The 17,442-nt window shown below is 37.9% G+C and overlaps 1 protein-coding gene across 2 annotated transcripts in view; it reads left to right on the top strand.

The window, feature by feature from the left end:
* RBMS3 (RNA binding motif single stranded interacting protein 3) overlaps window positions 1-17,114 on the top strand; it is a 545,220-nt gene extending 528,106 nt beyond the window's left edge. The window contains exons 12-14 of one of the 2 annotated variants that reach the window (XM_034760833.1): window positions 5,914-5,994; window positions 8,333-8,460; window positions 12,912-17,114. In XM_034760833.1, coding sequence (XP_034616724.1) covers window positions 5,914-5,994; window positions 8,333-8,460; window positions 12,912-12,918 — 216 coding nt within the window. In that variant the 3' untranslated portion in view covers window positions 12,919-17,114. Of the gene's footprint in view, window positions 1-5,913; window positions 5,995-8,332; window positions 8,465-12,911 lie in introns of those variants that run through there. The other variant, XM_034760834.1, reaches the window with a different exon arrangement.
* Window positions 17,115-17,442: the final 328 nt, after the last annotated feature.

Here is a 17,442-nt window from a genome sequence, read left to right on the forward strand (position 1 = left end):
TATTCCATTGAACTACAACTCCATCTTGCCAGAATTATAGACTGGAAGAACCCAATGAGGCAATACTTTAATCCATCAGGGAACTGGGAACTCACAAATGAGAAGGTAGAATCCAGGGGCAGAATGTCCCAAAGAGAAGGGATTTTATTCTATAAGACTCAGGGAATCTGTAGTTTTTCCACCATGCCAAGGAGGGAATTCTAAGGCAGGAAGGCGATTTTCCCCAGAGGGACACATTTATGGTTAAAATGTATCCAGGAACAGTGTAACTTTCATCAGTTTCTCCAGCGATACAAATATTTTCACGTAGCTCTATTGCTGATGCAGTGTCTAGACTTCTTGGATCGTAAGCAAGAGCTGGCATTAATTCAGTGGATCCTAAAATGCTAACTATTATCAATGTACTCCAGCACACACAAGATGTGGATTTCATCACGGCACAGATAATCACTAAGAGTGAAACTGTCGGACCCTTGCTCACATGAGTGTCACTGGTTAGCATTTATTCACACAAGTGGTCCCATTTAAGTGTACTTCAGTAGGACTGTTCTCATGTAAGTGCTCACCAAAATGAGAATAGGTTCCTCCATTTGTTTCTGAGTTCAACTGAAAAGTATCTGAGTATTGTGGTGAGCATGTAAATTGTTACAATGAGAGAAAAGATCTTCACAGGATTCATTGTATTTTTTCGATCCTTAAATAATTGTAAAACAGACCCACAGCTGTGAAAGAACCAAGGTAGGTTTTCACACTTCTTTTTCTATGTAAAGGCCACATGAATAAGTACTACCTCATACTTATGTTAGGTATTACTTATTCATGTGAGTAGTCCCATTGACCATAGTAGGACTACTCAGATGAACGAATACTACTCAGTATGAATAAAGGTTTCAGAGTTTATATCTAGCATATAATTAAACAGATATTAATTGGTATTTTCCAAATTCCTCTGATGTTGTGATGTCTAAACCAGGGAAATATGATCACTATTGTTATGCCACCCATTCCTATTCAGCTTTCATGATGTAGCACATGTGTCTAAGACTTATTGTGGCCAAGAGCATTAACTCTTCATGTCCAACAAGCTTCTTCTATTTGCAATATATTATCTTAAAATAAGAAACAACTAGACCTACAAACATTCTGAACAAATCAATAGATAACAGTTTTAAAGTTTGTAAAACTATGTAGTGTAAAAGGTATATATTTCTTTACATTTTGTTAGACTTATGTGACTTTTTGTCCTCTATACTTTGTGTCCTAAGATAGACAGAAACAAAAACCCTAGAAGAGAGTATGAGATGAATCAATCAAAGCTAAACTGGTGTCCATAATAAGCAAGACTTGAAATTAAGCAGTCAGACATCCTGAGATGTGCATTGCACTAGAATATTGCACACTGTGAGTGCAAACCAAAGGTGCTTTAGGTACAGTATGTGAAAACAATAGCAGTTTAAAGGGAAATCAGAAGCATCAGCACTGCCAATGCTGTTTCTTTTTCTTGGTGGAAATTGTCAGTCTTTATAGTCAGAAAAATGATTGTGCCAAACAGACACTATTTTACTGTTCCCAGTGCCTTAGAGTTGCTATTCATTTTGCTGTCAAAAAGCCAATACAGTGCTGGGACAGTGAGTGATCGCCATTCTGCTGAATATGCACAAGTCAGAATAGACTAACTACATTCCAATTGCAGAATCTCCATTCCTGATGATGGCACGTGAGAAAAAAGGAGCACCGTTTGATTTCCACATCCTATTTGGCAGCAATGAAACTTCATTTTCCTTTTAGTTAAGTCGTCTGTTTACTTGTAAGCTGAGCAAATGTGTGTGTGTATCTCACACACTCACATCCCACTCCCTGCAGTAAAGTATGTGAGAGTGGCTTTAAGTAAAGGAAATCTCTGTGTGGATCTCCTAGCAGAGATTTCCCCCACATCAAAGCATAATTTGGGAATAGGAATCCAGTGCATCTTTGCAGATAACATGTTGGAGGTGCCCTCCAGACAACTGTGAGATTGGGCATACTCTGTGATTTTTGTCAAAGTACACAGATAGGACTGGTAAGAACAATGTCTAGATCTGACAACTCAATACTCATACGACATTTAAGCATTTGAACAATCTGTTGCATTCAGCCAAGAACTGATTAAGCAATACTGTGCATAATTTCCTGGGATCCATGGGAAACCAGCTACATTGAGTCCCTGTGACTCTGGTATAGCTCTGGCCTCTAGAAACCCAATGGAACTGGACCACCATGGTGCCCCTGAGCCATGGCTACCTCCAGGAACACTCTTAATGCAGAATCCCCACCATACATGAATTTAAGCAGAGAAGATAATACAACTTCCATTTTCCTTCAGAATTTCTGTGAGGCTGGAGGGAAGGAAGTTTTGTACTCCACCTCTCCCCACTCTCCAAGGTAGCTAGCACTAGTCTGAGCCCACCTGTTACCCCACTACACTCTGTAAGGTTTAGGGGAAGAAGCGGATGATGTGTCAGAGAGCGCTTAGGCCCCATCCCAATACAGGAAGAGATCAGTCCATCCCCTAGTATGGAAATTACTGAGACAAAGTCAACATGAAACCTCCTCAGTGCCATTTTACAGTCACTTTCAGATATTAACCAACTGTAAAGCACAAAAGACAAGAAATTAAAGTGGTTGGGATTATCTAGTTTAGAAAGGAGAGAAATCAGGGTGGCCTTCATTGAGGTAACCCCAAGGATGGTGGGCATAGAAAAAATTGATCAGTTTCTCTTTTTGACCTTTCCCTGTATACTATTAGAAAAACAGTCACTCAGTCCTTACTTTCATCTCCAGTCTAGAAAACTAGTATGGACCCTAACACCTGCACAGAGTGCTGTGGAAAGCAGTTGGACTGCCTGTGGCATTAAGGGGTCCACATGGGATCCTTGATGAGAGAAAGTATGGTCCTGTGTTTCTGGTACTAACCGGGGTCTCGGGAGACTTTATTTCTGTTCTCTGGCACAAACTTAGTGTATGTCTGTTCCCCATCTGTAAAATGGGGTTAATGACACTTCCCCACCTCACAGGGGTATTGTGAGGACATACACATTAAAGATTATGAGGTGCTCAGATACTCTGGTAATGGGTGCCATGTAAGTAACTAAGAGATAGCTGATGGTTCTGGTGAATGTGTGTGGTGAGGGGCTAATAGATGAGCAGCAATCTATGAGTCAGAGTACACGGAGCAGCAATGTGCACTATGGGGCTGTGATTTCTAAAGTGCACTAAGGTATTGCAATTATTTGGTCCATGTAGATCTTGCTGGTGCGCATTAAATGGCCCCTACTGTGCTTTAGAAAACAGTACTATGTTAAAGCACATTAGGGAACCATTAGCATGAACCAGCAGGATCTTCATGGGCCAATTAAAGAGCAACACCTTAGTGCACTTTAGAAACTGCACCACCGGAGAGCACATTACCTCCACCGTGTAGACACGCCCTAAGATACATATTGGTGCATCTGTTTGCAGGATTGGCACTTAACACTTACAGGGCCAAATTTTCTGCCAGTATAGTTCCATTTCTGTCAGAGGAGTTAAACCATCAGTGAATTTTGCTTTTATCCATTGAATTCAAAGCACTTAAAAAAGAAAAGTGGGTTTTACAGAAGGAGAAAATGATACATGGAGAGACAAAGGAGCTTACCTAAGATCACTCAATGAGTCAGTGGCAGAACTGGGAATAGTCTCCTGATTCTCTTGTATTCCAAAGGGCAGTACATTTAGAACTAGTAAAAGTAAATATTTCATGCATGCCTCCTATATGTCCTGTGGAACTCACCGCTGAAGGATATTGAAACAAATAAAGTGGCCTGATTTTAAAAGTGGTTTAATAATTTTGTGAGGTCTCATAAGACTTTATTTAGTTATATGTGTATTTGTGTGCAAACTAAGATGACGATAGAGATAATCACATCTAGTGATTCAGAGCACATATGCTGATTTTCCACTGGGTTCCAGGAAGAACTTAAAAGAAAACAACATTGCCTAGAACGGCTTTTTTTCTCTTCTTTATATAGATGTTTTTAATTTAAAAATAATTTGCTTCAGAGAAACAAACTTCAATGAGAATTTAAAACAGGCTTTGTGGAACTATGAGAGTGAGCACTTCAAGTAAAAGCTCACAATTAATTTGGAAGAATACTGTCTAGCATATAGGATGGCAGCAGATGACAGCAGCGTTACAAAGCAGACTGAATGAAATAGAAGCTGAACAGACTCTCACTCTTATAATATTCTCATCCATGACTAATGTTCCTGGCCAGAGAATAGCCCTACTATATGCTGCAGTACAGCGGGGGTATTTGGCTTAAATGTCATTGGTTGATTGACATTGACCAAGAAAACACTGAACTCCTCAATCTGTAACAATTATCTTTTTGAAGAGAAACAAAAAAATATCATCAAGAAGTTGTGGCAGGAGGCAGACATAATATGGATGGGTGACACTCCTGTCTCTTTGGCCATATTCAAGGAAGATGCAGTAAATTTCAACAACATCATTATAATTACTTACAAATACATAATGTGGTGCCACTAATGTGAGCCTAAATCCTGCACTCCTTACTCACTGTTTTTATATAGGCAAAACTTCCACTGAAGTCAGTGGGACTTTTACCTAAGCAAGGACTGTGGAATTTTGCCCTCAATATTCTTGTCTATGCCATTTCTGCACCCCAAACATTTCTTGGGCAGTACATCTGCTACATGCCTCTGTGCATTCTCATAATGCAGTTTTGCTGTGGACATTTCAAACAGCACAGTTAATTTAAAGGTGTGCTGAGAAAGCGTTTGAAACGTGTATTTCACAATAATCAGTGGAAAAAATCCTGCAAGCACCTCCTAACTCAGCCAGAAAACTCAAGCGATATTTAACTCATTTTAAAATTAATCAAATACATCCTGGGTAGGTTCAGATCTCCAGTGCATCCTTGAAGACAACATGTTGGAGATGCCCTCCAGCCAATTGTGAGATTGGGCATACTCTGTGATTTTTGTCAAAGTACACAGATAGGACTGGTAAGAACAATGTCTAGATCTGACAACTCAATACTCATATGACATTTAAGCATTTGAACAATCTGTTGCATTCAGCCAAGAACTGCTTAAGCAATATTGTGCATAAAGAGAATAATGCTGTAAGAATGGTGAAATTAGCATCCACTCATAATTAAGGACTGGTTTCCTGTAGTGCTTGGGAGAGAGGATATCTTAGAAGAAGCTAGTATTATATGTTGACGGAATAATAATTTGGCAAAGTTTCGTGATATTTAAAAAGGCTTCCCAGATATTAAAAAGAATTCATATGTAGAAGGAAATTCAGTTAGTGCCCCTAAGTACAAAAAGCAGAAATTCTCAGATATCTGTTCTTTCCTGATCTTCATATCTCCATAGACGTGAATGTTCCCATGTTCAGGGTTAGAGTAATGTGGAAGAAGTACGCTAATTTCAGCCCTAAGTTTGTTATTTTTGTAAGTATCATTTAAAAATGTGGATTCCAAGAGCTTCCTTAGACTTTTCTACATAATCACTGCGTGCGTGATGTTATTGTGTCTCCCTGGTATTTTCTTCATATGTAGATATAGAACTCTCTCCAGTTATAAAGCATATGACAAAATAATAAAATCTAAACCCATCAGCACTGTATACTATGATCTCTTGGTGTTGCTTTCAATCATATGTGCCATCACTAAGCAGGTCAGGATGTATGATTTTAATGGCTAATTCCTACCATTAAGTAAAATTATTAGCAAAAAATAATGGTGTGGTGTACAATGCATACAAAATAAATACATTCTGTACTGTAACTAAATCTATATAACCAAATCTATTTAATGCATTGTGGTTTTCTATTTCTAATATAAATGTGCCTTTGACTTATTCTAGTATATGACTGCTGCTGCACCTATGCAAGGGACCTACATTCCCCAGTACACTCCTGTGCCTGCAACAGCTGTCCCCATTGAAGTAAGTTTACCTCCATTCATGCAAGTTGGGTGAAGGGTTGACAAATCACAAACCTATTCGTCATTGAACCTGTTGTATATCAAGAAGGGTCAAATGTTGCTTTACCAAACCAGACCTTATGCTGCTCTTAGATTTGGGATTGCACTTCAATTTTCCTTTCTTTTCTTCTTCTTTTTTTTTTTTTTTTTTTTTAAGATCTGCAAGTGCTCTTGTTTTTGCATTTGTTTTGCTGTGCGTAGGAAATGGAATAAACCATTCTTGATGTTTCATGTATTTGGGAGGGAGATGGAAAAATGCAGGAAAACAAAACCAACCAGCAAACCACAAACCCAAAGAGATTCCAGAAGAGACGATGGCAAGAGGGTTTGATTCAGTCCTTAGTGAGTGTAGGTGACTGCTGAAAACATGCAGCAACCAGAAAAAGTGATTGAGCAATGGAAACCTTCCTCTTGTACATACAGACGTGGAGGATGCTGCACTGACTGAGTGCTTTTTCATCCTTGAGGAAGGATTCGCTCTCTCCCTCCTTGGGGCTGAGTCATGCTGATGACATTCTAATGAGTAAGTATTTACTCAACCCTGTAGAGCACAAGCTGCCTGGAGCACTTCAGCCCAACCTCCACTGCTGTGCATCTTCATAAGGGCATCTGACACAACGAGAGGGAGGCTTGGGAAATAAAGATGCTGTTACTCTTAAATTTGTATTCTTCTCTCCATTTTTAACCTCTTCTCCCCTACTTTGTGATAATATGAGGGGAACTATTGTCTCAATACTTTAGTCTTCAGCTGTCTCTCCTCTGGAGTTGAGGGTATTACTGCTCCATGGGTTGGCCAGTTGAGGATGCTCTTCGAGCTGTTGTTTTGGAACTTCTCTGCCCGCAGTCAAGTGGATCCACCATAGTTTTCCCAGTCTCCATGGCTGCAAATTCTCTGAATCCCAAATGATCTACCACCTGGTAGGAAAGGCCCCTACTGGCGTTGTTGTTGGGGTTTTTTTTTTTTTGGTCGTATTCAGCTGGTCTTATTTAAATCTTCATCGCATCAGTTTTACCCTAAATCAGATTTTAAATATATCATAATGACTACTTTGAATATCCTTCATTAATTATTAAAGGAACTAAGTAGAAGACCTACTGTAACATTTGCTATAATCTGGCAATTATTGTTTTAGTATATTACCATAGCACCTAGTCATGGGTGAGCGCCGCATTGTGCTAGGCGCTGTACAAACAGAACAAAAAGATGTTCCCTGCCCCCAAAGAGTTTACAGTTTAAATCTGGATGCAGATAGACAGGTGATTACAAGGAAACAATGAGCCAGTATTGGTCAGCATGGCAGGCAGTTGACTCTAAGTACCTTTGAAAAAGAATTTGTCACAGAGATTTAAAATGCACCACCCAATGTTTATATAGGACTCAGATAACAGCAAAATTGAGTGCTTTGTGCTCCCTTTTCGGGCTCTACAGAGTGCAATTTACTACTACATTTTATTCCCAGAAGTGCACTGCTGGTATCATTGGTGTGGTTGATGCAGACAAGCACAGAAGTAAACAGAATATGGCTAATTTCAATAGAAATGTAAAAAATTAAAAAATGCCAAAATAGGAGAAACAAAATTATCAATGAAATAATTGTAATTGCAGGTTTTCAAGGCAAATGCATATAATGTCGAATGCATACATACATATATGCCTCAAAGCCTCATTGGTGCAACGTCCTATTAGGTAAAATCTTTTGTTTGTCTTAAATTTATTTTAAAAGAGAAAACACTCTGAATAAAAACACTACATCAATGCAAATACACTAGTGTTCAAAGCATGCTACAGTGTCTGCACCATGTGTGTTACAGCACAATATATTGCAAAATCCGGTGGGACTTGGTTCTGCTCTCACACCAGTTTAAATCAGAAGTCAATGTTAGACCAAGGTAAAGTCAGTGTAAGTGAGGTAAAAAAAAACAGATCAACCATGCATATGTAATAAAAATAACACATACAGGGTGAAATCTTGGTTCCACTGAAGTCAATGGAAACATTGTGACTTCAGCAGGACCGGGATTTCCCCCATAACGTGTAGATATTTTTCACCACTGCATGTTAGAGCACAGTGCTCCAGGTACTCTGTGAATTGAGGCTGTTTCTCATTGCCAGGCCAGATCACCTTGTAAATTGATAGCATTTGTGTCCTGTCAGCATGTGGTTTCTGCTATCCCAGACACTCTCAACAATGCAAACCAATGGTACCGATACACAGAAATAAAGAAGAGGTGAGATGGTGCTGAACACCTTCATGTGATTAATATCAGTAAGACCTTTGTGTCCCTATTTGCTTCCATAGGGTGTCGTTGCTGATGCTTCTCCGCAGACAGTAGCATCTTCATCACAGGAAGCCAGTGGTCAACAGCAACAGATGACAGTGGAAACATCCAGTGAACATGCACCTGCATATTCTTACCAACAGTCTAAGTAAGTAAGACTGTGGTTAGTCACTGTTAGGGCCATATATGATATTGTGTTTGGAATTCAGAGATCTACGTTCCGCTCTCAATTGTGATAGTATAAATTCAGAATAGCTCTATTGAGTTCAGTGGAGTTGCTCTGGTTTTACACCAGACATTGGCTCAGCAATCAGCACACTGGGCAAAATCCCAAACAGGTGTTAAGAGGCTACAACGTTTAGTCAAATTCTGCAGTGATGTCAATGGAGCAGTAAGTTCCACATCTGGTGGTTAGTTTTTCACGATGTGAATGTAACTGACAAAGTAGTGTAAATGGCATTCAGCAGGTGTGCAAAACTAGTGTCACTTGCACGTTGAGAGAGAAGAAGAGGCTGCTGCAGAAAAGGCAACCTCAAGAAAAGGTAGGGGGGCTGTTTTATCTTACCCCTGACCTCTGCTCACTGCATTTGCTCCCATAGAATAATACCATAAGTTCAAAGTTCAACCTTATTTTCAACGCACTTAATGGTTGAGCCAAGTTCTCCCCATGTTCTAGAAACAAAACAGCCCTCACCTCTTCTGCTCCGGTGCCACAGTGGAATTGTTACTCAGAAGAGAGAGGTTATTTGTGCAGAAGACAGAGCATAAATTATTATGAACCACACCAAACCCCTGTCCCAAGTGCAAAGTACTCTCTTTTGCCTTGGCCTTCCAACGAAGGTACATAGCACATCACACAAAAAAACATTCGCACACAGCTTTCGACCAGGACAATGAAATGAAGAGGGATCCTCATGTGACGTATGCTGGACCCTGTTTAATGCATCATGGGAAGGTACTAGATACCATGGTGATAGGCACAGTAAAATATACGAAACAGAATAGAAATCTATCCTTCTGGTTGGTTGCTTCACCTGCCTTTTTGACCCCTCAGCATTAAGTTGCACTTGTTTTTCACACCAACTGAATGCCAAACTGGTGCAAGGTACACCCACCATTTGGCCAACGTACATGTACCCAATGGGTAGCTTACATCATCAGTATTGTTTATTGCTGCAGAATTTGGCCCAGTATGTATTTTACAGATGGAGCCAATCACACACCTCTTCTCTATATGTCTGATGTACTCAGAGGCACAGTATGTTTGTGTACCTGTTCTTCCATCATTTTCTTTAATACCTATAAAAATAAATAATGGCAGCCTACTTAAAGAATATAATGACAGGTTTTTTAAAGAATATAATGGGTCAAGAGAAAAATATATATGACGACTCCATGCCGGTTGCCTGGTCTGATCATTGTGTTCTGAAGGGATTTTGAACTAACCATTCTCATTTTCCAATTCCCTTTCCCTTAAGCCTAAAAGCAAAAAAGACTTACATTCAGAAGCCCCCAACATGTAGCTGGGGGCAGTTTCTGATGGACTTGTGCCTATATTGCAAAGATGGTAGCTCATTTTTGAAATGACTGCTGGATTTTTCCACTGTAAAATTCCGATCTTCTCTGAGAATATCCCTCATCTCGCATACTCAGCTATTGCATGACTGCTATAACAGATGCTGTTCCCATGTCATTGGTATTTATATTTAGGGGAATTTCTTTTTCAATCACGTAGGTAGGTACACTATAGGTTATCTGGATGTTCCTTTTTGTTTTGTTTTTCTGTTTTTTTGCTGAAACATGCCAGCTGTTTCTGTGTCCGCAAATTGTGGTTACAAATGCCAAGACTTGGGAGGTGATGAATACAGAAAGAGCATATGCAATTTCTAGTTAAAAAAAAGTTAAAATAGTTTTCAAAAGCACCGCTTATAAAAGATCATATTGAATAAATATATTTTTTTCAATTTAAAAGCACATTTAACAATAATAAAAACGATGCCCAGTATAAGACAATAATTTCCATTCTGGCAGAGAGGAAGTAATTAACCTGATTAGATGCTGATTCTAATCATTTATATCCAAGGGAACATGCAGAACTTATAAAAGAATTTTCTAGAAGCTAATGAGAGGGATATTATAATCACTTCTTTAATTATATTTATCTTTCTGTGAACTAACCGGAAAATAACAACCAACAAATGGATAAGAATGTCTTGAAATTGAACTGGGTGTGATAAAGATTTTGTATTGGCCTTGTAGGTAAGTGTAAACTAGACAACTGGTGAAAAAAAAATTCTTTCTTGGCCAGGAAAGATATTCTTTCATTTACCCTGTTAGACTGGTTTTTAATAGTGATTTCATCTTAGTGCATTCAGATTTAAGGCTGATACACTAGTCAAATATCCCCCAGCATAAATCCAGTAATGTGAGCAAATTATACCATGGGTGAATTTGGCTCTCTATCCTTCGGCTTTGAGCAGAATACTCCACTTCATTAGGAAGGTACCTCAGTCATTTTAGACCAAAGGAATCTCTGTCCCTTGCAAATCTTCGTATACATTAACATATACAAATGTGAAATCTTGAAAGTGAAGTTTAGAGCGAACTCTTTTGTCTCAGGAACTCCAACCTCTTGCCTCTGGGCAAAGGTCTGTTTGCTGGACACGAGCTCTCAGGCTTTAAGTAGGAGAGAAAGATTTTTGGGTTTTCTGGGAAGATAAATCCAGTACAAGATTAAAGAATGCATGATGCTTCTACCTGGGAGAAACAGTCTTTTTTGAGTACAGATTTTAGGTCCCACAAGAAAGTTTCCAGGGAAACGCACAATAACTCGCTTACACTAATGACAGCAATGCCGATAGTCCAGATAACACCCTCAGATAGGCAGTAAAATCACAGAAGGTGTGCAGTGCAACCTGAATGGCTGTATATAGGGGAAGAAAAACCTGAACAGCTGAAAAGGGGAATTAAAACTGAACACAAGAAATTCTAGAAGAAAAAGGATGGCCAAACAACCACAATGCAAACAGGCATACAAAGACAAACATAACACTCCTGTGCAATGGGTTCCCCCTCACACCAGGGCTAACTCCGAACACAAATTATGAGTTAGCTGAGAATGCTGAAGACTCAGTGGCAAAAACTTTGGGCCTAAGTGCATAAATGTTGGTCAGCTTGTAAAATGTGGAGCTCATTGGCACAGGTAAGGAACTCCTCTGGTGGGGTAGGAGATAGGACGTACAAATCAGTGATTTGGGTGGCTACCTCTCAGGAACCACTAAGTCTTTTGGTTAAGGGTGATGTTTGTGGAGCCTTCTCTGAAGCATAGTAGGAGATTTCTCAGATCCACTCACAGTTTCCATCCTCCTGACAAGGAGCAAGGACCCTACTAAGAGTTATTGCCTCCAGTTGCCCCCTAAGTATACAGGTACAGAATGCTAACAAATATCTGAATAGGTCAATGCTTTAGAAAATCCGTAAGGAAACAGACAAATCTTACTATCACTATCTGAAAATGTCTGTTCTTTGGAAAATACTGACTGTAATTATTTCATATAATGACATAGTCCCAGAAAGGGAGCTATATGGGAAAGCACTCTGATTCATTACAGTTCTTTTCTTTTAAAAAATATATACTGAGTTAAAACAACCAAAAAAAAAAAGCAATCCTAACTGAATATTTTAAAATTGGGCAAAAGGAAAACTATTGGCTTTTCTTATGTCGAGTTTCCACCTGGAGAGGAGTTTTACAGAAGAGCTGTAAACCCCTAAACATGGAGGCTTACAAGAGCAGCAATAACCATCCTTTAACTATAGCATTATAGATGACACAGTAATAGACAACATTTGTCAACAGTGGCTCCACCTCCACAGAAATATTATACTGTGGTGGCAAGATTACGTTTTTGTGATGCTGCTTCCATTTTAGGTATACCTCCCTTCAGAAACATTCCTGAGTTGTTTTGCTTTAGTGATGCAGTAATATTGGTCATCTAGACCATGTCCTCTGTGTTAAATTGGAAAGACTGTACATGTACTTTCTACAGTTTCTATATACTTTTATTTATTATCAGCATGAATGTTTCTACTGAATTGGCCATAACTGGCTCATTAGGCAAACTGTTCCACTGTCCAGTTATTCTTACAATCAGAAAATGTTTTCTTATTTGCAAGTTTAATTTATCCTTTTATTTTAAGTTTAGCCTTCATTTTAATACTAGTGTCCAAAATAAATAGTGCCACTTAATAATACAAAAAGAGTTCTCTCTCGTACATTATTACCTGTGAAGTATTTACATAACATTAAAGCTTTAAAGTTATGTAAATACATATAGTCTCATTTCGATGTGCTGGACTATGCATAAACCATAGCATTAATAAGAGTAAAAATCCTTCTGCACTGAGTAGGAATGCCCCTAAAGTAGGATTTCTCTGCTTTGGCCTCACTATTTTCAGCTTAGTGGCTGTATCATATTTAAACAGCTGCAAAGTTAGTTTTGCTTGGATACCTTTTAAAGGGAATTGGGTGGAAAAAAGGATAGGAGCCTATTTCAAAGTTGTTTTGACTTAATGACCACTTTAATACAATTGTTTTCACAGACAATAAACAGGACTGAAGAATGTCGGTCTGAAATCTTTGCCTTGAATGGAGAAACTTCATTGAACAAGAAGTTGGCTTCCAGTTTGCACAGGCGTCAAATGAATGCTTTTTTCTTTTTAATTTTCTACTTTCCCAACGAAAACACAACAGTGTTTTTATGTGCTGTGCAAATGGTTCCGTCATGTAGTCTGACAGTTTTATTTTTGCTATATTTTTTTTAATTAAAGAAAAGACCCAGAGGAAAAACACTGGGTTGACATTTCATCAGGACGAACATTTGAATTCAGAATTTACCTGTAGGTGTAACTAGATTTTTTTTTTTTTTTAAACATCAAAACTGAGGATGTCAAGAGGGAGCAAGTTGACAAGAAAACTAATTGTCTTCCTCAAAAATTAAGCTACTTTTTTTTCTCTAAATTTTTTCCTTCTTGTTTTAAATCTAGTGTGTTTTTGTTTTTTGGGGGTTTTTTTTAGAAATGTTTAGGTAAGGTTTATCTTGAATCTTAATTGCCTTAATTTTAAGGACGTCAGAGGCTCTCAAGGCAAGCTGTCAATGTCTTATTAGAAAAACCGAAAAAGAATTGAAACTTGCTCACACTGGTTTCAGCTGGTGCAGAAGTTTAACAGACTGAGATTTTGGGGTGAACAACAAAAAACTGTACAGTTTAAAAGAAAATGCTTTTCTTCTTTTGGAGAAAACTTGTTGATAAAGGAACTGTGGCAACTGTAAGGATTGGAAAAATGCTGGAACTTTTATGAACTTTGTCTTAAGTGTTGACAGAAAAAAATTCTAGAAGGCTAAAGCATTTTACAGTAAAGTTATTGAATTGAGAAAAAAATAACTGCATTATAAAGAATGCAGGGTTTTTTTCTTGCAGAATGCAGATTTTTTTTAATTTACAAAGCGTGATCGCTAGCAAAAGCATTAGTGCTTTTTATCTGCAGTCTTTTTTATGAGCTTTAAGAAGTTTTTAGTCTGCTTTGCTTGTCACATTGCAAAAACCTAGCTTAAGAGCATTTAAAAAAACTTAAGTAGATAGGAGCTTATGGTCAAAAAAAAGTGCAAAAAAGCAATAGATAGAAGAAATTGTTGACAATTTCTGTAGTCTTTCCTAGTTGTGATCAAATGCAGCCTATGGATGGCCTATTTTATACCAAAGATGAAGTGACACCCTAACGCAGTCCAGGAGATAGAGGTTTTTCTTTTTTTAATCTTTATTTGACCTACATGGCCGGACCAGTTCTTACTTTCTTGTTTGTTTAAACTATCTTCCACTGGTTTTTTACTTACTGCATATGTTTATAATGATAATTTCAGAGCAGTTGGTACTAGAAGCTTGTACCTCTTGTGTTTTGCATCATTTCAGAGTATGAGGAAATCTGGGTTACCGACTATCCAGATGGGCTTTAATTTTTACAAGTTTTCTGTTACATTGCCTGGTCTTTTGTATTTCTACGGAAACTACAGTCTTCCTTCTGAATTCCAACATCCTACAGGTTCATTTCCTCACCTCAGTCTTTGTCATCTTGCAACATGTATAGTCACCTTGATTCTGTATTTGTTTTTCAGTGATGCATTTGAGTCACCTATTAGATGCCAGAAAAAGCAAATTTAATCTCTGTTCTCATTTTAGCTCTCCCATACAAGCAGAAAGTTAAAAATTACTCACGTTAGCATGCTCATGCAGGCAGGAAGTTAAAAATTACTTTTCTCACCTATGACTTCTGTTGTCTTAATACATTGGCTGACAATCACTAATTGATACGATTAGTCAAAAGACAATGGTAAAGAAATTGAGTCAGTTGAAATCTATTTTAAGAATGACAACTATTGCACAGAGAAATCCTGATTAAAATCCTTGCTTTTTCCAAACAAACAAGGGGAGAACTAAGTCAGAACAAGATGCATGGTTTTTTTTCTTAAGGCAGAAAGATCAAAGAAAAGCAGGATATATATATCCTAAATCAAACAACTGAAAACTTTCGTCCATCAAAGAAAAAGGGGACGCTTCACCACATTCACTGTGGTACATTAGAAACAGGGTATCCATTAAAACAAAATTAAAGCATATTTATATTGGATCAACCTGATTTAGCCACCCTAACTAAACAATATCTGAGGTTTAACTGATTTTTTTAAATCACGTATTTTTTTAGAATTACTAAATCAATACCTTATTTTGTAAAGTAGTGGGGTGTGGGAAGGGGTGGGTTACCCAAGCAAATGGCTGCTAAATATGCAACATGTGAAAGAGAGGGATGGGATCTTGTCTGGTTAATTGCCAGAGCTACAGAGCCTGGTTTTCAGAAGTGCTAAAGTACTCCCAGCTCCTGTTGACTCCACCGGGAGTTGTGGTTAATTCAGGACGTTTTAAAATCAGGCTCACACTAACGTGTGGGGGGAAAGAAAGTAGTGTTTCCATCTTCCAGAAAGACCTCTAGCTTTTTCCTTTCTGTTCCACGTGCTTCCTCGTTGCTGTTTTCTTTTTGTGAATGACAGTCGAGTTTTGTCCTTGGAAAAGGTATGGGAAAAATCAAGCTAGCCTTATTTTCTTCCTTTTTGCACTCTGTGTGTGAACTCTTTGTATAAATAGAGATCCCCAGGCACCATTGAGTTGAATATGAAATAAATACATGTTGTTCTGTTTCTGTACAAATTCTAATGTGACACACAAAAAGGTCTCATTTACTATCAACAATGAGGCTACAAGGTAGCTACCATGTGGCTGATGAATATGCTGAGGTACCTTCCTGTTTCTATTCAGAACTCTGCTGCTTTATTTATACATTCAGAAACATTTTTTATTATTATTTTGAGCAAATAAAGTAAAACAATCTCAATGTTTTTTTATTAAGCTGGTCAGGCAAAGAGGTATCAGGATGCCTGTCACTTTAAACTGTTATAAATACATTCCGTGTTAGAATTGTTTAACTTTTTGCCATGCTACAAGGTTTAATATTGTTTAAAAACCAAAAAAGGGGAAGAAGAAGAAAGACAAAGGGTCCTATAAATCCAATTAATCATCTTATTTTATTGATCCCAGTATTGATTAATTGGTAGCTCATGAGTTGTAAACAGTTATATATCAGCAGGTAAGAAATAGCATATTCAAAATACAGAAAATGCTTAGATGGGAATCCTTATTTGTAAGAATCAAAGATGAAGTAAAAGAATACAGATAAAATCTACTGAATGCAGCACACCTATCTGCCCTCTAGGTATCATCATAACAGAGATACCTAATTGCTTCAAAAAATGAAGCTGATTTTCTTTATGTTCTAGCTGACAAGGTTCTTAGTGGCTTTTTTTTTTTTTTTTTTTCTTAAGTGCTGAATTTGTACATTCAGTATCTATGTCATGCCAATTTAGCCTTAAATATCAGGAGAGTTCCTGAAAGGTTGCAGAAACTACTCCAGAAGTCTAAGGCAATGGTGCCTAACCCAAGTGTCTGGAAATAAAATCAAATCCATAAGCTGAGCTGCATATGTACTTTCCATCACATCCGAACTCTTGTAAATAGTCAAATTTAGACTTTTTTTTTCCTTTTCAAATAAATGTAAATGAGAGGTGTCAGAAATATGCTGGGAAATTTGGAATATGTAGTTGTCACTGACGATTGAAAGATAATTGGTATGATGGAACTAAATACAGTATAATATATTGTATTTGGAGCTGCTAGTGACATATCCAGGGCTTAATTCAGGGCACTGAAAAGTCTTATTGTCCCAAGTGAACTAAAATGCTTAGGGAGCCCTCTTCCTATCTGGCTCTATTGCTGATTTTGTTAGCACTGGTCACCTGTGACAGTCAGGCCTAGAATTTTGGTTGCCCTCGTCTTCCCTTCCGCTGAAATGAACTCTTGAAATGTCCCTAGCGGATGAATACTAGTATGGTTCTGTTTGCCAAGGTGTTTAGACTGTCTTTACATGATAGTTGAGACATCCAATGTAATGCAGAACTAGACTTATTTTAGAGCAATTTCATCATGTTGTATTATCTTCTGCTGTGGCTGCATGCACAACTGTGGAAGATGACAGATGGTGATCAGGAAAGTGAGGGATTCTGCAATGGGATTAAGCATTAAAATGGATTTTTACATGAGTAAAAATCAAATGAAGGGTATTATTTATGTGTGTGTGTGTACCAAAATTCAGCAAATTTGAGGAAGCCTGCATTGTAATAAAGTTTATTTTTAATATGTCATAGTATTTTGATCTATATTATGTTGTCTATGGTACTGAAGGATGAGATTAATACTTAATGTGTAACAAGCTGCCTTGGTTCATAATTTTAAGTTTGACGGTGCTTATCAGTCAGCCTCTTCATTTTAATGCTGAGGTTGACATGAGTGAAACAGGTTTAAGGAGACTCACTGAACTGTACCTATGGTAAGAGTCATGCTAAAGAGTGATAATGGGCTTAAAGTAATGAATCAATCCACTTTTAGTGATGAGACCAAATGTGGTAGTAGAAGATAGTTATGTTTGACCCCCCACACAGTTAAGATTTCTTTTCAGAACTTATTTAAC

This window comes from Trachemys scripta, chromosome 2, assembly GCF_013100865.1.
Source record: "Trachemys scripta elegans isolate TJP31775 chromosome 2, CAS_Tse_1.0, whole genome shotgun sequence".
In the NCBI taxonomy this organism is placed as follows: Eukaryota; Metazoa; Chordata; order Testudines; family Emydidae; genus Trachemys; species Trachemys scripta.